Raw genomic sequence first — 20,993 nt, 5'->3', positions numbered from 1 at the left:
TGGTTACACAGGTGTGTTCAATCTGTGGAAATTCTTCAAGCTGTAAACTTAGACTTGGTGCACGATTCTTTGTGTATGTTAGTCCTTCAACAAAAAGATTTTAAAAATGAATTCCGAGATACATAGTAGTTTTTTGTTAATTTTATCTTTAGTTGGTTACTACTTATATAGAGAAATGGTGGTATTAATTTTTGTAGGTTTATCTTTTACCTGGCAACTTACTGAAGTGTTTTAGTTCTAATACTTTGTTCATTCTATTGAGTTTTCTCAGTAACGATGGGGTATCATTTGCAATTAAAGTTTTACAACTTTCCTTCCAATTTTTCACTGTTTGCTTTTTTTTCCTTAAATTCTTGGCCAGGATCCCTAGAATGGCATTCAACAGCTGGGGCGATAGTTTATATATAAACTGTGTTAAACAGTGTAGGTGATAATGGGCATCTTTGATTTGGCTCTTAAAGATAATGCATCTAAAGTTTCTCTGTTACTTTAGTGTTTGCTATAGATAGGCTTTGGCACCTGAGTTTATCAAATTTAAAAATACTACTTTCTCTTCCTCATTTGCTGAGTTTTTATCATAAATGGATGTTGAAATTTATCACTACTTATTCTCTATCAATTAAGGTACAATTTCTTGTTCTGAGTTCTTTTTCTCCTTTAGTTCACTCATATGGTATATTCCTTGTTAGATTTTTGGATTTTGAATCTTCCTGAGATAAATTGCACTTGCATGTGATGTTTTATTTATTTTTTTTAATATACTGTTGGATTTGGTTAGCCAGTATGGTATTTGGAATTTTTGCATCTACATCTAGTGAGATAGACTACACTTTTCTCTTCATGTATTATTCTTAATGTGGTTGTGGAACAAAGATTATAAAAGCCTCATAAAATGAGCTAGGTGTCTACCACTCTTTTTCTATTTTTTGTTGCTTTTTTAAGAAGACTATTTTTAGAAATTTTCTTGTTTTTTTAATTGAGGTACTGGGGATTGAACCAGGGCCTTGCATGTGCTAAGCATGCACTCCACCACTGAGTTCTACCCATCACCCCTTTTTCTAATTTTTAGAACAATTAACTTAAGATAAGAATTTTTACTGAAAGTTTGAACTTACCTGAAAAATTATCTAAGCTAGGTTTCTTAGGAGGAGAAATCTTTACTGATTCAGTATATTTAAAACGTATTATTGCCTATTTAAGATATTTATTTCTTCTTGTACCACTTTTGGTATTTTCTGCTTTTCAAGGAACTTACCCATTTCATCTAGATTTAATTTTTAAAAAATACTTGCTTGCCTATAGCTATTTATATTTTATTTTGTATTTTATTTATTTCAATCTTTTTATTGTTTAATCTTACTAATTTTTTCCAAGAACAAAGCTTTTGTTTTTAATTGTTTTTTTCTCTATTTGATTGGTATCTTGTCTTTATTATTTTTCTTTCTCCTTGTTTGAGTTTTCTGTTACCCTTTTTCCATTTTCATAGGTTGAAAGCTTGACTTTTTTTTTTTTTTTTTTTTTTGTAGTGGAGGTACTGGGGATTGAATCTAGGACCTCGTGCATGCTAAGCACGCACTCTACCACTGAGCTGTCCCCTCCTGCCTTGACTTTTCAGTTTTAACCTTTGTTTTGTAAGAAATGTATATAAAACTTTACACATTGCTTTGACTGTGTCCAACAAGTTTTTGGCATGTAGTATTTTTATTATTATTCTGTTCTAAATAAGTCTGTTCTAAATAAATCTTAATTTCCTTATGATTCCTTTTAACACAAAGAATTTATTAATTTTTAATTTTATTACAATATAGTTGGAGAACATAGTCTGTATATTGGTCCTTTGGATTTTATCGAGGCTTCCTTTATGGACTAATATAGGGTCCATTTTTGTGTTTTTAATTGATTTGCATGTGCCCAGATAATGTAAATTCTGCGAGTCTAGAGTCCTATACATGTTCTCATTCTTGATTTTCAGGTTATATGGTAAACATGTGCATATTTGTAATAAATATACATATTTAATTGTTCTTCTTTGTATCCATCATTATCACTATCACTTATGATATATATTTATATATGTATATATATTTTTTGACTTAAATTCTATTTTATTAAGTTATTATGGTCACTATCCAGCTTTCTTTAAGGTCATATTTATCTGATGTATCTTCTTCCATCCTTTATTTCCAACCTTTCATGTGCTTTTATCCCACCCTTCTTAACTTCCTTGTCCCCAAGTGCTTTCTGTCACTATAGATTAATTTTCATTTTCTAGATTTAATAAATGGATCGAACAGCATGTACTCTTTCTTTTGAGGGGTGGGAACCAGGCTTCTTTTACCTAGCATAATTATTTTGAGATCAATCAATGTTGCATGTATCAATAGTTTATTACTTTTTCTAGCTTGCACAGAACACTCATAACCATCATTAATGCATGTTATTTTAAACATTTCTGTAAATGCATTACAGAATGGCAAACACATCCCTTCACTTAAAAAAAAAACCCTTATCTTTTTAGCAAGCAGGTAGCACTTTTATAAACATCATTATTATAATTGTTTATAAACACTTCTCTAAATATATTACAGAAGAGCTATCACATCCATTCCCTGAAATCACACTCTTTGAAACTACCCTGGACATATAATTCTTTTAAAAGTCTTTATTACATGTGTTTTTGTTTTATTTTTCATCATTAATACATGAAAACATTTATCAAAATATATTTGACGTATAACATTATGTAAATATAAGATGTACGTGTTGATTTGATACATTTACATATTGCAATATGATTGCCCATTGTAGCAATAGTTAGCATCCATCTCTAGCATGTTACATATTTTTTTTGTGATGAGAATAATTAAGATCTAATTTCTGTTATGCTGTACACCAGAAATTGATACAACATTGTAAACTGACTGTACTTCAATTAAAAATTTTTAAATATATATATGTAAAAGTAACTTGTGAGAATAATTTTTTTTTTAATCTAGTTTCTTAGCAAGTTTGATGATTATAATAATCACTATACTGTGCATTAGATCTGCAGGACTTATTTCTACTAGTTGCAAGTTTGTACCCTTAAACATTTCTCCTGTTCTCCCACCCCTAGCCCTTTGTAACCACTAGTTCACTGTTACGAGTCTGGCTTTTTTAGATTCCACCTACAAGTGATACCATACAGCATTTATTTCTCTGTCTGACTTGCCTCACTTAGCATAATGTCCTCAAGGTCCATGCATGTTGTCATAAAAGGCAGAATTTCCTTTTTCTCACGGCTGAATAATACTCCATTGTATATACATATCATATCTTCTTTATGCATTCATCCATTGATAGGCACTTAGGTTGTTTCCATATCTTGACTATTGTGAATAATGCTGCAGTAAACATGGGAGTGCATATATCTGTTTGATATCCTGCTTTCATTTCCTTTGGGTATATATTCAGGAGTGGAATTGCTGGATCATATTCTAGTTCTATTTTTAATTTTTTGAGGAACCTCCATGCCGTTTTTCCATAGTGGCTGACCCAACTTACATTCCCACCAACAGTGCACACAGGTTTGCTCTTCTCCACATCATTATCAACACTTACGTCTTGTCCTCTTTAAGACAGTCATTCTAACAGGTGTGAGGCAATATCTCATTGTGGTTTTGATCTGCATTTCTGAGATAGTTGATGATGTTGGGCACCTTCTGTTGTACGTGTTGACCATTTGGATATCTTTGGAAAACTGTTTAGTTCCTCTGCCTGTTTTTCAATTGCATTGTTTGGATTTTTGGTTGTTGTTATTGAGAGATATGAGTTCTTTATACATTTTGGATATAGCCCCTTATCTAATAGATAATCTGCATATATTCTCTTCTGTTCTGTAGGGGTTTTTGTGCGGTTTTTTGTTTTTGTTGTTTGTGCTTTTGTTGTCACATCCAAAAAATCATTACCAAGACCAATGTCAAAAGAGTTTCTTCCCTATATTTTCCTCTAGGAGTTTTTATGGTATCAGGTCTTATGTTCAAGTCTTTGATTTATTTCAAGTTAATTTTTGTGTATGATGTAAGATAGGAATCCAGTTTCACTTTTCTGCACATGCTTATTCAGTTTTCCCAGCATCACTTATTGAAGAGACTGTCCTTTCCCTATTGGGTGTTCCATGACTGCCCGTATATGAGGGAAGTTGATACTGAGTTTTATGTTCTGTTCTATTGGTCTCTGTGTCTATGCCAGTACCATACTGTTTTACAGATTACTTTAGCTCTGTCGTATAGCTGAAATCAGTTCTAATCAAATCACTGAAAGTATACTACCAGCTTTGTTCTTCTTTCTCAGAATTGCTTTGGCTATTTGGGATCTTCTGTGATTCCATATGAATTTTAGGATTGTTTTTTCTATTTCTATGAAGAACGCCTTTGGAATTTCGATAAGAATTTTTGTAGGGATTGCACTGAATCTGTAGATAGCTTTGGATGGACTTTTTAACAATATTGTTCTTCTGATCCAGGAGCATAGAATGTCTTTCTATTTGTGTCATCTTTGGTTTCTTTCAACAAAATCGTCTAGTTTTTGTTGTATAGATCTTTTCGTTGCTTAAATTTATTCCTAGGTGTTCTTCAGCTCAGCATAATTGAGATTAATCCATGTTGCATATATCAATAGTTTAGTCTTTTATTGCTAAGTAGTATCTCATTGTTCATACCAGTGTGTTTTCCTATCATCTGCTGATAGACGTTTGGGTTGGTCCCTTATTGTAGTTTTAATTTGCATTCCCTTAGTGACTAGTGATGTTGAGATTTTTTTCATAAGCTTATTTGTCATCCATATATCTTGGCTTTGTTGAAATGTCCAAATCTTTTGTCCATTTTTATTGCTTTTGTTTTGTTTAATTTTCTTACTTTTGAGTTTTGAGAGTTGTTTATGTGTTCTGGGTGGTAAGGCCTTTATCAGATACGTGACAACTATTTTCTCCCAGTCTATGTCTTGTCTTTCCATTCTCCTAACAATGTCTTTCAAAGAGCAGAAGATATTAATTTTGATTAAGTCGAGTTTATCAATTTCTGTCTTTTTATGAATCATGCTTTTGGTATTGTGTCTAAGAAGCTTTTGCTTAAGCCAAGGTCAAAAGATTTTCTCTTCTGTTTTCTTTTAGAAAACTTACTGTTTTTAGTTTTACATTTAGGTTTATGATCATTTTGAGTTACTTTTTGTATGTAGTGCAAGGTATAGATCAAGTTTTAATTTTTTGCATGTAGATTATTCAGTTGCTCCAGCATCTTGGTTCTTTTTTATGATTTATTTTTGTATATTTGTATTGTTATTATCCTTACCTCTTTAAGCATATTTATAAAGAATATTTAAAATTTTTGGTCTGTGTCATAGGTCACATTTCCCCAGGAAACAGATTCTGTGACTGAGATCTGGCAAGAAGTGAGGGAAGCAGGACTGAGTAGAGAGAGGAAATAAACTGCGATGCAGTTGCCGCAGAAGCCTTGACCACTCTCTCCAGAGTTCTGAAGCTAGAATGGCTCTTCAGAGAGCCCTCACATTGAGGTTAGAGAGCAAGGCCATTGTACCTCTGCGTCTGTCAGAAATTAGTTCCATGGGTAAGGGCGCTCCCTTTAGCCAAAAACACCAGTAACAGGCAGCACCCCCAACAGCTGCAGGGGCGATCCAGGCAGCTCACTGTGCTGTCCGCTCAGTTCTGAAACTTCTGCTTCAGCTGGTATGTGTTACCTAGTCTGTTGTATTCCTTTTGCTTTCCCCGTGTCTGATTATTTTGACCTGTGTGTTTACATTCCCCTGGGGATGTCGGCTGTTTCATCTAGTAATGTGTACTGGAGAAGGGCCAAAGGCCAGTTCCTAATCTGTCTCAGTTCCAGTAGGAGAGGTAGGGGGGTGAGCACCAGGGTGGAGATTCTGGGCACCCTGATTTGATGTTATCGCTTCACTGGACAAATCCTAGTCAGAGATTTTGATGCTGGTGATGGTATGTAGTTGATTTTTTTGTATATCAATCATCAAGCTTGCTGAATTCTCTTACTAGTTCTAATAATCTGTATGTCACTTCTCTTGCACTTTCTATGCAGATAGTGATATTAACTGTCAATAATGACAGTTTTGCTTCCTTTCAGTTTTTTTTTCCTGCACTGGCAAATCTTCAGTACAATGTTGGATGACTTTAAAGGACTTTCTTCTAATGTTTCGCCATTAAATAGGTTGTCTGTGGTGGGGTTTGGTATATATACGCTTTATCAGCCTTCTATTCCTTGTTTGCTTTCTTTCTGAAATCACAAATGGATTGAGTTTTAGCAAATGCTTTTTCTGCATCTATTGAGGTGATCATTTTTTTTTAATCTTTAATGTAGTAAATTGCGTTCATATTAAAATTTTTTGAGATAAAATTCATATAACAAAATTAAACAGTTAAGCCATTTAAAAATAGGTACAATTCAGTGGATTTTAGTATGTTCACAATGTTGTGCAACCATCACCACTAGCTAATTCCAGAATGCTTCCATCTCATATATTATATTAACTGTTAAACTTTTATTCTTGGGATTAACTCAATACAGTCATGGTATATATTCTGTTTTCAACGTGTTGCTGGATTTGTACAAAACCATTCTTTATAAGAATTTTCATTGTAATGAAACTTTGATCCTGTTTTGCTGATTCTTTTTGCAGCATCTCTGGAAGCTCATGGTGGAAGAGTCCGATTTGCTGGGTCAGCTGAAGGTAATAGTTTAGCTGTTTGTTCTTTTAACTCTTAAAATGATGCTGGGAGACAATGACTTTAGTCTCTGTAGCCTCTCTTGAGAGCACTGGTTGCCTGTCCCTAGACATCTAGAGTGGCTTTGTATGTCCTCATCCAAGTAGGCAAACTCTACCTATTGCTATGGATTTACTGTAGTACAAAGCTTTGGGTGTTTACTTCCTTCTGGCATAAGTGTGTTTTCATTGAATAAATGATGTTAAAGACACACCAGTCATCTTGCCATTACTAAGTATGCCCCTTTGAAATGCCAAAAGCCTATGTCCTTTTGCAGGTTGGGCACAAAGTGATGAAACTGGAAATTATATGCATAATTCTTTCAGGATAGTGAGCTCCTGGCCCTGCTAGATTTCTGAATTGTAAACTGAAATTCTTTCTGCAGATCATTAAAGACTTTTACCTTCTGGGACGTGGAGAATTGTTTCAGGCCTTCATTGATACAGCTCAACACATGTTAAAAACACCACCCACTGCAGTAACTGAACACGGTAATTGCTCTGGGCCCCAGCTTATTGAAGTTGTAGTGTGTTTCGTGGCTGCTGCTGAACCATTTAGGCCTGTTCCACATAAGAGCAGCCTGGTGAGTTAGAGTGTTTCCAAAGATGGAAGACTTCTCAGGTAGACTCACACTGTTGTCACTGGGAGCAACCTTAGCTAGTGACCCTTCCTGGAAGAGATGGTACAAGCCTTCAAACTAGTATTTTATCCTCATCAATTTATAGCCATATGTTTCTCAAGGGACATATTGGGACTTACTGTCACTTGTTGTATTAGAACTCTTTAGATCATAAAGGATGGAAAACTAACCTAGGTAGAAAGGTGAATTTATTTGCTCTTGTATCTGTAGCTCCAGTGCAACAGGGACATTGCTGGGCCAGAGAACTGAAACCAGGGACTGCTGGGATTCTCTCTCTTACCGTATCTTGCTGGTGGCACTTGTGTGCTCTCTGATGGCCCTCCAGTCCCATCTGGCAACATGGCCACCAGCAGCTCCAAGAAACATACCTCACAGTGTCTACTGGTGGAGTCAGACCTGGTCTCTCTGTTAGCAAGTTAAAGGATTCCAGGAGAGGGGTTTTGACTAGCCTAGCCGGATTTTATTTTTATATATATATATATGCATATATGTGTGTGTGTGTGTATATGTGTATGTGTGTGTCATATCTGTATCAAAGAGGTCAGACATTAAGCTATGCCTACTTCAGTCAAGTCACCCTTGACCATTGGGGATGATCACTGTTCCCATTCGAGCTACATAAGGAGAGTTAGGTAAACATCAGAGTCAAAGAGAGAGGCAGAGGGGAAGACAGGGTTACCATTTTTCTAGCTCTATGAAACAAGAGATGTCCACTGTACTTAACAGAGGACTTTTTCGGCTGCAGATGTCAGAAAACCCAATTCAATCTCACTTAAGCAGAGGGGGAAACAAAAGCATTTATTGATTGTCCTAAGTGAAGAGGTCAGGGGTATGGTGGCTCCAGGTAGTTTGCTCCAGTGGCTCACATGACGCCTTCAGGACTTGGTGTCATCATCTTCACCTCTGCCTTTCTTCTCAGACAGGCCTGCTCCATGTGTAGCGAGATGGCCTCCAACCAAGTCCATATCCTGCTAAGTCTTTGTTTATCTCAAGGGGGGGAAAAAAAACTACACTCTTTCCGAATCTTAATAGAGTCTCTGGATTGGCCTGGCTTGGGTCCTGTTCACATCCCTAAACAAAATAGTTTACCAAGGTAGATCGTTCCTGGGTCACCTGCCTACCCTGAGGTTCAGGTGTTGTCCACCCCACTGGAACTGCATGGATTGTTCTGGGGAGAGGTGATTCTCCAAGGAAAATCAAGTGCTGTTACCAGCAAGAGGAGGAGGAACACACGCTAGTCAAGCAAAAACAACCGCTGTTTACTATGCCCTGCTGTTAGTGTTAGGTGGGCTGGAGGAGGAGTGGACAGAGAGGTCTGGGTTTGTTGCACAGCCACGCCACCTCGCCAGCCCACGTGTCCTTTCTTGCAGATGTGAACGTGGCCTTCCAACAGTCAGCACACAAGGTGCTGCTGGACGATGACAACCTTCTCCCTCTGCTGCACTTGACAATCGAGTATCATGGGAAGGAGCATAAAGGTTGGCCCCTCTTTCTTACATCTTTCCGCTCCTCTCGGTCCCTATCTGTTCTCCTGTCTGCTTCCATCCACCTCCACAGGAACTGCATCATTTTGGACCTTAGAAACCGCCTAGTCTTTTGTGTAACATTGTGCCCTAATTTTACATGAAAGAAAAGGGAAGTCCAGAGAGGCTAAGTGACATGGCCAGGCTATAGTTTTGGTTTTGGTTGTAATGCTGCTGGAATGGTCTGTTTATTTATAGCCACCAGACTTTAAGGCTGAGGAAACAATGTCTAAGAGACCTCCTAAGTGAACCCCTCCTGGGAGTTTCCTTGCCCTCCACAGGTCCCCTTGTGTCCCCTTCATGCTCCGAACACTGCAGGCTTGAGTGAGCACTCATCTCATGAATGCTACTCACCTTGTTGCAGCTCTGGTTCTAGATGAGCAAAGTCATCTTCTCTCCTTAACAGATGCTACTCAGGCGAGAGAGGGGCCTTCTCGGGAGACTTCTCCCCGGGAAGCCCCTGCATCCGGCTGGGCAGCCCTAGGTCTTTCCTACAAAGTGCAGTGGCCACTGCACATTCTCTTCACCCCTGCTGTCCTGGAGAAGTGAGTATTTTGAGTTTCTCACAGGTAATTATTACCCACGTTACTTCCAAGGGAAGAAATTATCAGGAATAGAATTGGTGGGAGCAAGATAGCCACCCAACTGGTTTTTAACAGCCTGTAAATCAGACGTTGCCAACTCAGATGCCTTCGGGGGCTGGACAGATAACAATAAGTGAAGCTGCAGATGTGAGACAGTAGGAAGCAGTGGATGCTGGAATGATCGGGAGGGTCAAAGCCTAAAATCGTCAATCTTTTAAGAAGCAATTTACAAGCTGCCAGTTTGTGGCCACTCTTCATCCTCCCTGTTTCTGCTCACAACCCTCTACTTTGGGGAGCTAGAGAAGCTAAGGTGTGAGAGATGACACATAAGCTGGTTCAAGGAGAAGATTCAGGGCCCACAGCCCACCTTAGTAAGCTGCATGGACTTTGTCAGTGCTTTTATTGGGCATTCTGATTATTACATGTGAGCTTGTTGTTGTTTTTGGAATCAAATAGCCCAGATCATATCCTCTGTTGAATCAAGAAGGTTGTTAGGTGAAAAGTTAGTTTGTGTGATTCCAGAGGTGGTATGTGTGGTCATGGCCCAGCACTGATGGGATTGGATTTACCAGTTGCATTGTATTGCCTTCCTGTTTTATTAAACTATTTTAAAATAGAGGGGCTAAAATATACAAACAGCTCACACAACTTAAGAAAAGAACAAACAACCCAATCCAAAAATGGGCAAAAGATCTAAACAAGCAGTTCTCCAAGGAAGAAATACAAATGGCCAATAGGCACATGAAAAAATGCTCAATATCACTAATTATCAGAGAAATGCAAATCAAAACTACAATGAGGTATCACCTCACATTAGTCAGAATGGCCATCATTAAAAAGTACACAAAAAGTTAATGCTGGCGAGGGTGTAGAGAAAAGGGAATCCTCCTACACTGTTGGTGGAAATGTAGTTTGGTGAAGCCATTATGGAAAACAGTATGGAGGTTCCTTAAAAAACTAAAAATAGACTTACCATCTGATCCAGCAATCCCACTCCTGGACATATATCCAGAGGAAATTAATTCGAGAAGATACATGCAACCCAGTGTTCATAGAAGCACTATTTACAATAGCTAAGACATGGAAGCAACCTAAATGCCCATGGACAGATGACTGGATAAAGAAGTAGTGGTATATTTATATGATGGAATACTACTCAGCCATAAGAAAGAATAAAATAATGCCATTTACAGCAACATGAATGGACTTGGAGATTGTCATACTAAGTGAAGTAAGCCAAAAAGAAAAATAAAAATACCATATGTTATCACTTATATGTGGAATTTTTTTAAATGACACAAATTAATTTATTTACAAAACAGAAACAGACTCACAGACATAGAGAACAGACTTAGGGTTACCAGAGGGGAAAGGGAGTGAGGAGAACAAATTGGGAGTTCAGAATTTGCAGATACTAACTACTATATATAAAATAGATAAGCAGTAAGGTTCCCACTGTACAGCACAGGGAACTATATTCAGTAGCTTGTTCCTAATAGCCTATAACTAAAAAGAATATGAAAAGGAATATACATATATATGTGCTGTACATCAGAAACTAACACAACAGTTAAAAATAGGCATTTTTTAGAATTGAAGTACAATCACTTACAATGTGTCAATCTCTGGTGTACAGCACAACGTCCCAGCCATGCATATACATACATATATTCGTTTTCATATTTTTTTCATTAAAGGTTATTACAAGATATTGAACATAGTTCCCTGTGCTATACAGAAGATACATATTTTTTTTTGCTTGCATTGCTTCCTTTATGAGAGGGAGGTAATTAGGTTTCTTCATTGACTTCTGCTTGCAGGAGGTACTGTGGATCGAACCCCTGACCTTTTGGGTATTGAGCATGCGCTGTCACTTGAGCTATACCCTTCCCCCAGAAACTTCTTTTTCAGTCTGTTTTTATATATAGTGGCTAACATTTATAAATCTCAAACTCCCACATTTATCTCTTCCCACACCCTTTCCCTGGTATCCATAAGATTGTTTATTATGTCTGTTTCTGTTTTGTAGATGCGTTCATAGTGTCCTTTTAAAAAAAAAAAAAAAAGGCATGTTTTTAACGTAACTACAATGCCATCATCACACCCAGTAAAATGAATAATCCTTCTTATCTGATATCCAGTCCACACTGAAATTTCCCCATTTATCTAAAAAATGTCTTTTTATGGTGGTTTGTTCAAATCAGAATCCAAACAAGGTGTACTATTTTCAGTATACTGTTCCATTAGAAATAGATAATTTTTAAGACCAGATGGAGTCAGGTTGTCTTCCACAAGCCTGCCTTAATAGGGTAAATAAGCCCAGTTCCATCAGGAATCAGCTGCTCTTCCTACAGGTCTTCTCAGTACAAGGCTCGACATCAGAGAGTTAGCTAAGCTCAGTGAGGGGAATCCTTGATTTTATCTCCTCTGGGACTTAGAGACAGAGAATCACATTAACCAAAATCCTTGGTTTCCAACACATTCTTACTGGTCCATGCAAGACCCTTGTTCCTTCCTTCTCACCCCGCCCCCCCAAACACACACATGCATTCCATAAAACCCCTTCCCAGAACAAAATCTAGAATGCTGACAATAATGTCCATCTACCTATGTGGGCCTTCCCAGCCCTGCCCCCACCTCCCCAGGCCAAAGTGACCACTATCCTAAATTCCATGTTTTCTATCCTTTTTATATAGTTTTATAGCATCTATATATGTTCCCAAAGTGTACTTTTTTCTGTTTAGTTGTTTTAAGCATTATAAAAAATGGTATCAGGCTATATGTCATCTTTTCAGATTTCCATTTTTTATTCAAAATCATATTGCTTAGTCACATTATGTTGTACAGCTGAGGTTCATTCATCTTGATGGCTGTGTAATATTCCATCATATAAATAAACCAGTTTATCTGTTCATATCTCTAGCCATTCTTATCTTTCCTGCCTTTGTGGGGAAGAGGTGGGTGGTGCAGAGCCCTAAGGTCTGTTACATGGATGGTGGTGGGGTGAAGTTTTTATCTTGAGTAGCCTGATGTTTCTGTCCCAGATACAACGTTGTTTTCAAGTACTTACTGAGTGTGCGCCGGGTACAAGCTGAGCTGCAGCACTGCTGGGCCCTACAAATGCAGCGCAAACACCTCAAGTCCAACCAGACTGACGCGATCAAGTGGCGCCTGAGGAATCACATGGCGTTCCTGGTGGATAATCTTCAGTACTACCTCCAGGTCTCTGTCTGTGGATCAGTAGAAGGAAGGGGTATGAAAAGGAGTCCAAGAGGTTAGCAGGAGTTACCAGAGAGGAATCCTCCATTTGGTGAAACACTGGGGTTTGAGAAAATCCATGGGTTATGTTACCAGGCATGTTTCTTGGGGGTATTTTAGAGGAAAGTGGAAATAAATGGATGATGGAGAATGAGGACTTAGGGTCCTTATCAACAATGCAGTAGTATTTAATTGTTGTTGACTTGACCCCGATTTTTATAGTTTGCTCTAACTTCTGGAATCCCATGGTACTTAACCAAGTCAGGCAGTGGAGAGGATAATGCACAAGGGGGGATCTGCCAAGACATTGGAGGTTGTTAGGAAATAGGCAAATAACTTTCTGTAAGATTTGGCAACGTAAGGTTGTCTTTGCTCAGCCTTAAAGTGGCTCAGATAGGAGGAAGACAACTGGGGGCAAAGAACTTCTATTTCATCCTCTTGGGCATCTTAATGTTCTTGAGTGCTTAGACTATGCAAGGTACTAACATTATTTGTGTAACCATCTCCCAGGTAGACGTGCTGGAGTCTCAGTTCTCACAGCTGCTTCATCAGATCAATTCTACCCGAGACTTTGAAAGCATCCGACTGGCTCACGACCACTTCCTGAGTAATTTGCTGGCTCAGTCCTTTATCTTGTTGAAACCTGTAAGTAGGGCTGGTTGATTTCCTCAGATTGCTTCTAGCCTGACTGTTCCCTTAGGCACTGAGTTGCCAGGAGATGGAACTGTATCATTAAGCAGCTGTTCAGTCTCCATTTTTAACATCTTATAGAGCAAACTAAAAGGGAATCTTAAAAAGGAGAACTTAAATGTCTTTGTGGTGAGCACCTACAGAAGAAAGAATATGTGCTTAACGCTCAGAAGGAAGGATTTAAAGAAATTTTAAAAGACCTTTCTGACATGACAGAAAGACTAATGAATAGCGCATAGAATTTACTTCATTAGACGTCTTTTGGCTCTAGATCAATCAGCTGTTTGGAAGCTGTTTTCACAGACAACTGGAGTAGTGTCTCTGGCTGTGTGTGTGTAGGGATGTGTGTATGTACATGTTATCTCCTTCAGAGAAGTTATTCTCAACCTTGGCTCCACATGGGAATCATCTGGGAGCTTTTAAAAAAAAAATCTAGGACCCAGAGCACTTAAATTAGAATCCCTGGAGTAGAACCCAGGCACCAGTCTTTTAAAGCTCACAAGCTGGTTCCAGTTCTAGGAAAAGCAGGAAGATTAAAATGACCCCTTCTAGTTTCTAATAGAACAGTTATGCTTTAGCTCTGACGTGAGCTGTTATTCCTCAGTTGTGCCACACGCTTTTGTTCTGGTATTTGGGGCTGTTATTTTTAAGGGAGAGTGAGGTCCTTAGATGCCACTCCAAAGGGTTCTGTGACCTGAAAACAACCAAGAACCACTGTGACAGGTAGCCTGTCCTTGTACTGTATGAGTGCATCCTTGGGGAAAAGCAGAATATCAGAGCAGGTGATCATCATTAAATATTTATTGAGTGCTTACTGTATGCAAGGCACTGGGGATACAAAGAGGTATAAGTCATGGCTCTGCCCTTAAGGAGCTCACAATCTAGTTGGAGAAACAGGACATACACATACATCACAGATCAGTAACAACACAGGCGGCCTGAACAATCGCCACGTGAACAGTACAGATGATCTAGAGGACAGGGAAGCAAGGGGTCGCTAACAGCTACGGTGGGGAGGGAGTGCGCCAGGGAGAAGGGGGACTCGCTGGAGCAGGTAAGAGGAGAGTATCCCACGCACGGGGAACAACACCGCGAGCAAAGCTCCAGGCAGGAGCTCGCGCTACAGGCCCAAGAGACAATGACTGATGTCGCTTTAGTGGAGGTTTCGTGCAGCGTGACTAAGAGAACAAGTGTCTTTGCCTGGAAGGGAAGAGTCTGTTTTATATGTGTTGCATTTGGGAGGCTGGCAGGACTTGCACGTGGCATTGTCCCTCCCGAGGTCACATGTGGAGAATGGGAACGGATTAGTTCTTAGGACATTTTCTAATGTCAACTCTCTTTCCCGGGTAGGTGTTTCACTGCCTGAATGAAATCTTAGATCTCTGCCACAGCTTTTGCTCGCTGGTCAGTCAGAACCTGGGCCCACTGGACGAACGTGGGGCCGCCCAGCTGAGCATCCTGGTGAAGGTGAGTCAGCCTGGCCACTGCAAGTACGCGGTGCTGTCCGAGGGACAGAGGTGGGTCTGCGGGTGGGGAATCATTATCTTTTCCTTTGAGTCAGTTAAAGCATTTCCCCAATACATACACAGAAAAAACAAGATACAAAGATAAAAAATGTTGTAGCAGACTGACTTTGAAGCCGTAATTATGTGCTGCCTCAACACTGAAAAATAGTTCAGACCTGAATAGTTTATTCAACCCACCAAATAATGCACTGACTTTGTTCTTACTTTCCAACATCCAGCCTCCTTACTCCCTTGAACTAACCCCCTGTTTTGCTGAGATACAATTACCTGTCTGTACCAAAAACACAGGCCCTCTCCAACCCCAGAACACAGCAGAATATATTAACTTGAAACTGGATGCTAAATTCCTACTGACAATCAGAGTACTTTCATAGGAAGTCATGCATTCTACGGACTCAGTACAAAGAAGTCATTTTTGGAGCTAGTAGAAGTGAGACTGTGGGAAGGCCAGTTAATGCTACAGAATTTTCAGCAAGACTTTTCCAAGCAGTACCCCCCTGCCCCTGCACTCCACATGGATAGCTGGTGAGTCTAACAGGAATGACAGCTTGAGGCCTTCTCTCTGCAGGGTTTTAGCCGCCAGTCTTCACTCCTATTCAAGATTCTCTCCAGTGTTCGGAATCATCAGATCAACTCTGATTTGGCTCAACTACTATTACGACTAGATTATAACAAATATTACACGCAGGCTGGCGGCACTCTGGGCAGGTGGGAGCAAGCACCATTGGGGCATTCAGTGGACACTAGGGGTGTGTGTGGGGGGGGTGCTTTTTAGTAAGTTGTATAATTCCAGAGCTGGAAGGAGACTTTAGCCATTTATCTAGTCCAAATTCCCTCCTTTTATAAACATAGAAAGTAAGGCTGAGAGAGAGAAAAGACTGATCATCAACGAAGATTATTTTCCATTAAAAGTCATCACCACAGTAAAATACTAAGACTCCTGACACTGAGATGGGTTTCCAGTCCTCAGTCAGTGTGTGTCTTGCTGTGCGGGGGTCCCGGTTCTGACACGAGCAGCTGCGCAGCCTCAGCCCCACTCCCATCCCCGCCCACCCCCAGCTTTTGCGTCTGAAAGGAGGGGACTGCCCCTTCTAACTCTGAAGTTTTTTTAATCTAACAGTGAGATTCAGTGGAAGGTGGCCTCGCTCAGAGGTCTGCCTCATTCAAAAAAGCACTTTATTCTCCTTTCTCTGAAATGTCAGATTCCTCCTAAGTAATTTTAGCTAAAAAGAGTTTTAAGATGACATTATCTAGACCACAGGTTGCCCTGATACATATTTCTTTGAAGAAAATCTTGGAAAAGCATGGTATTTTGATGCAGCTCTTTTTCTTTTGCAGTTTTGGGATGTGAGAATTTCTGGTCCACAGACTTAAATAAGTCAGTCCCACTGCGTTCTAACAGAAGATAGAAAACAAACACCCCATTCTCTAGCCAGCCACCAGATGTCTGCAGCCTACCGGAAAAGCTCTACTTTTTCTCCTAGAAGCAGTTTTTGAACATGAATGAGTATAAATCCTGCCCCTCCTTCCCCTGTGAAAAGGACACCCGTCCCACCTTAGGGGAATTCTTAACTCATCCACCAAGGAGGACTTGTGGCATTGGCTCTCCCTCTGCTGACCACACAGGAGCTGCTACACTGAGAACAGTTGTGGGATATACTCATTTACTGAGCACCTACTGTGTGCCCAGGTACTGTCCAAGCTGCAAGAGACAAAGCAGTTAAGTTATACCGCTCAGAAAGTTAAACAGTAATGTGCAAAAGGAATTAATATTTATAAATAGGTCAACTGCTGGATGTTACCACTGGGCGGAACAGCACCAGGTCGGATAGGCTTCCCTTTACTCCACAGGCCTTCTCTCCTCCTTCAGAAGTTGAAATTGACAGTCCATCCTTAAGGATCTTCAAAAATGTGCATCTGAAGGATTTTACCAGTAACTTCCAATTATTTCAGACTGGTAAGAGGGTTAATTCTAACTACTGACAATGTGTTTAAAGTTTTTTGTTTTTTTAACAAAGAAAAAAGGTCCTTAAGAAAAAAAATTAAGTCAAATTGTTAGATTTTGAATACTGAAAGATTCAGGTCTAACTATCCCACCTCAGAAGAACCAAAGGAGTTGAGGGTCTCCTAATCTGGCCCAACCATCACTGAAAATTAACAATCTTCATATCAATGTGAACCAAAATAACTACTCACTGAACACCTCTCTCCAAACTGAAGCAAAATGCAGCATATTCTGGCCTCAGTTGTAGCCCATGTATCTGGTGGTCATCCCTACATCTGCCACATACTGTCACCCTTATTCCTGTAACTGTCAGCGGAAGATGACCCCTTCCACTGCTGTCTGGAGCAGAGGATGGCACACTATGGCCAGCCGCCTGTTTTGTAAGTAGAGTTTTATTGGGACCCAGCTACACTCATTTGCTGACCTATTGTCTGTGGCTGCTTTCATGCTGTCATGGCAAAGGTGAGGCGTTGTCGCACACCAAATGGCTCACAAAGCCTAAGATACTATTTGGCAGAAAAAAAGATTTGTAAACCTTGCTTTAGAGAGTGAGAGGACATCAACAGGATGAGGCTGGGGCACAAAAGGAATGGCTTCCAGCAGCTGTTACAATCATAGGAATAAAAATTTGGACCTCTGACTAGAGCTTCTGACATTTCCAAGTGTTTTCACTGTTTCTCGTGTTTATCCTTGCAGAAAGTCATCCCATCAAGTCTACAGGCACCACCCGCACACAGCAACTGGTCCGTTTCCCTTTCAGCTCTGAGCGTACAGTACCCACAGGTCAGCTGTTGGTGAGCTCAACTCTAAAAATTGATTTTTTAAAAATTTCCAGGAAACTAATAGCTGTGCCCAATTCCATTCAACTTTTGTCACACCTATTTATCTGAACCTGTTTTAAAATCTGGAAGCAGCACTGAATTTGACAGCCCAGGTTAATCTGCTAACAAAAACTTTAAAATTCAACTCCGTTATTTTCCTTCACTAGCTGTCCTTCCAGAGAACAAGCCCACTGAACCTACAGAGACGGTATTATGTTTATCTTGCTATTTGTTCTGAGATTAAGCTTAAAGAAATGGATGAAGAAATCCCAGTTACTACAACCAAAGAGATTCAACATTTATTTTATCATAAAAGTCCAGCAAATAAAACTATATACAAGATCCATGCAAGGAATCCAGTTACACACGACATATTAAAACCTGGTTAAAACACAATCTTCACAACAGCAGGGGATAAAACCGGGAAGACCGAGTATCCTCAGTGAGAAACGTAATCATGTTTATATTTTGGATGCTGCTTGAATCCAATTCTCTCCCCAACAATGAGGCACTGGATCACCCACTCTTGCGACACCACAGGCAGCTGCAATGCTTCAGCACACTTCAGCACCGAGGCTGGGCACGAGGGGTCCGTCACCACCACGTCAAACACCCCTAAAGCAATATCTGCAGGAAGCAGAGGAAGGCGAACGAGGAAAGGAGACTCAATTTAGCCCTCCATGAAAGACAGATGAGCCTTCTAACCAGTATACCCCACTCTGCCCAAATCGAAGCCCTTCCTGTCATACACAGTGCCTCTGATCACAACCAGGAGCGAGAAATTAGAATCACTATGTGCTGACCCTGCGTTTAGCAGACAGACCACTGGACACCAGGAGAAGCATAAACAGCCCAGTGCTTCACTCATGTTGGCGCACCTTTCGAAGGTGGTACTTTTCTTCTCTTAGGCTAACCATATCCAGGTTTCTGTCAGGACTGAGACTTGGACCACAAGGCCTAACACCTAAGGGTTACAGACATCCTTGGAGCAACAACAAACACACTTTCCTGGTACCTTTGTTATGGGCACTTGAATGGTGCTGCTTCACAGAGGCTGCCCCTCCTGTCATGAGGATCTCAGACCAGAGCTCCAGGAAGTTCTGCTGTTGGTCTGATACCAAGAGTACCTTCAGGTTCTGGAAAGGGTTTTCACGAGGTTGCCTATGAAGGAGTCAGAGACACTGCATGACAGATACTATCCAACCACAGCCTTTCTGCAAAGGGACTCAGGTACATGTGAATGCTTTCAAAGGCTCTGCACTGGGGGGCATCACCCCCTCTTCCCTCCCTCTCTGATGTGTGCTCTCTGGGATCCTGACCCTCTAATCCACCCCTTCTGATTTCCAGGTTTGGCCTAAGGACAAGAAGAAGCCAAATCATGCTCCTGAGCCTGCATTTTTAAATGTCTTGGTTAAAACTTAGTCTCCTAACCTGACAGGTTGAGAATACTGAACCCACGTGAAAAATCTCACACATTTTCAAAAGGTCCCTAAGCAATATACTCTAGGAAAAGAAAAGAAACCAGATGAACTCCTAACATAATCTCAAACCCACTCAAATTGTGTAATTTATCCTCCGATCATTGCAGTTTCTAGGAATATTTACTTTCTCACCTAGATCCTCCCCCTCGGGAAGCTTGCTGTCTTCCGCTCTTCCCTCCTAGATGGGCTCTCAAATACTCACCAATCCAGAATTCTTTGCTCCTCAAGGCTGTACCCAGCTGGCAGCAGATAATTGCGGTAATTCTGGAGCTGGTTGGCATGGCAACTGTCATGGACCCAGACATGAGACACACAAGGAATCCCACTGGCAAGGCACAGGAAGTACTTCCGGGTTCGACAATGCTGATCCGCAATGAGGAGACACTGGTAGGCTGTGTTACACTGGAAGAAAAGGAACAGAACCAGTGGGTCTGGTGACTTCTAAGCTCCTAAACGGCAGCCTGAATGAGTCACAGAGAACAAATCTGAACACTTCCGAATACTATCCAAAATGTGACTGAGCCTGTCCTGCCCCACGCCTCTTCCCTCACTGAAAGGCCCAAGCAGCTTCCCTAGGTAACCACCCTGCTTCACCTGCAGCTTTCTAGGGGCCCAAACCCTCAAGGTACAACCAAGCCCCATGTTATTTATCAGCCTTTCAGGCTAAGGATCAGCACACTATAATAAGGCTTTCTATTAAACACAAGTTTTAACCTGCTTTTGTCCCAGCAACAGAACCACAGCTATTAAGTAAGCCAAGGTTCTAACTTCTCTTCCTCTTACACAGTGAAAATTCTGTTTCATGCATTTTGGCAGCTTCCCAGTTCCTGAAGTCTCTGGTGATTGTATCCAACACCTCTCAGTATAGCAAGTGGGCTCTTCTCTTCACTAGCCCTCTGGGAAGCTACCCAAAGGAACTCCTCACCTGGGCTTCATTGAAGTCTTCAAGAATATAGCCAGCTCCTGCGCGAAGCTGGGATTCTGTGTACTGCTTGTTGAAAGGAGGAATTTCTAAAAATTCTATTAAAAAAAAGATGATTACCATTAGTTGGTTTCCTATTTGCTACTTTAAGCCTGCTTCTTACTGCCCCCTTTCCTACCCCCCAGCTATCTCTACAGTACTGTATTCCAAAGACAGGTTAAGGCCTTCCCCATGGGTCAGAGAGCTGTTTTGAGGCCTATAAAATGCTGCCAAAAGAAGGGACAAGAGCAGGAGGAGTGGGGAAAATGAGAAATGGAGACAGGTCCTAGTTCTGAAAACATCAGAGCTTTCTGCACTAAGAATGAGTCATGGGACTGTGCATAGGGATGGACACGCACCCTCTTCCCACAATAATGTACTCTGATTTGAGTAACCCTTACCATCAGGAAGTTCTTCCTTATGTCTACCCTAAATCTGTCCTGCAATCTAAGCCTATTTTCTCTAATTCTGCCTTCTGTGGAGATGAAGAACGGCTGATTAGCACTTTTTATAATAAAGTTTCAAATTCACCTTTTATCAGCATTTTTATCCCCTATACACTAAAACCCTGATAAACCAAAATGCTTAAAGAAAATGAGATTTCTAACATTTAACTGATTAAATGAAGGTTAGCCAGAAAATCCTGACTCAACCTTTTTATTGAAAACTATCTACCTTTGATGATCTTGAAGTACCTCAGGACACTGAACATCAATGACTGCTCTAGTCTTGAGG

The 20,993-nt window shown here is 40.3% G+C and overlaps 2 protein-coding genes across 14 annotated transcripts in view; one reads left to right on the top strand and one right to left on the bottom strand.

Moving 5' to 3' along the window:
• The window catches only part of TUBGCP4 (tubulin gamma complex associated protein 4), a 39,284-nt gene extending 18,940 nt beyond the window's left edge, over nucleotides 1-20,344 (top strand). For 2 of the 6 annotated variants that reach the window (XM_014554351.2, XM_032481370.1), the window contains 8 exons: nucleotides 6,685-6,735; nucleotides 7,155-7,260; nucleotides 8,780-8,887; nucleotides 9,339-9,477; nucleotides 12,561-12,738; nucleotides 13,285-13,419; nucleotides 14,815-14,931; nucleotides 15,559-20,344. In XM_014554351.2, the coding sequence (XP_014409837.1) occupies nucleotides 6,685-6,735; nucleotides 7,155-7,260; nucleotides 8,780-8,887; nucleotides 9,339-9,477; nucleotides 12,561-12,738; nucleotides 13,285-13,419; nucleotides 14,815-14,931; nucleotides 15,559-15,765 (1,041 nt within the window). In that variant the 3' untranslated portion in view covers nucleotides 15,766-20,344. The remainder of the gene's footprint in view (nucleotides 1-6,684; nucleotides 6,736-7,154; nucleotides 7,261-8,779; nucleotides 8,888-9,338; nucleotides 9,478-12,560; nucleotides 12,739-13,284; nucleotides 13,420-14,814; nucleotides 14,932-15,558) is intronic. The other 4 variants (XR_004320495.1, XM_032481369.1, XM_032481371.1 and 1 more) reach the window with 4 other exon arrangements.
• The window catches only part of TP53BP1 (tumor protein p53 binding protein 1), an 81,546-nt gene continuing 78,642 nt past the window's right edge, over nucleotides 18,090-20,993 (bottom strand). For all 8 annotated transcript variants that reach the window (XM_032481347.1, XM_032481343.1, XM_032481345.1 and 5 more), the window contains 4 exons: nucleotides 20,223-20,317; nucleotides 19,500-19,699; nucleotides 18,832-18,977; nucleotides 18,090-18,443 (listed from right to left, as the gene is read on the bottom strand). In XM_032481347.1, the coding sequence (XP_032337238.1) occupies nucleotides 18,256-18,443; nucleotides 18,832-18,977; nucleotides 19,500-19,699; nucleotides 20,223-20,317 (629 nt within the window). In that variant the 3' untranslated portion in view covers nucleotides 18,090-18,255. The remainder of the gene's footprint in view (nucleotides 18,444-18,831; nucleotides 18,978-19,499; nucleotides 19,700-20,222; nucleotides 20,318-20,993) is intronic.

Source organism: Camelus ferus, chromosome 6, assembly GCF_009834535.1.
Source record: "Camelus ferus isolate YT-003-E chromosome 6, BCGSAC_Cfer_1.0, whole genome shotgun sequence".
In the NCBI taxonomy this organism is placed as follows: Eukaryota; Metazoa; Chordata; class Mammalia; order Artiodactyla; family Camelidae; genus Camelus; species Camelus ferus.
Note: the sequence above shows the minus strand (reverse complement) of the source record. Positions and strands in the feature narration are given on the sequence as shown.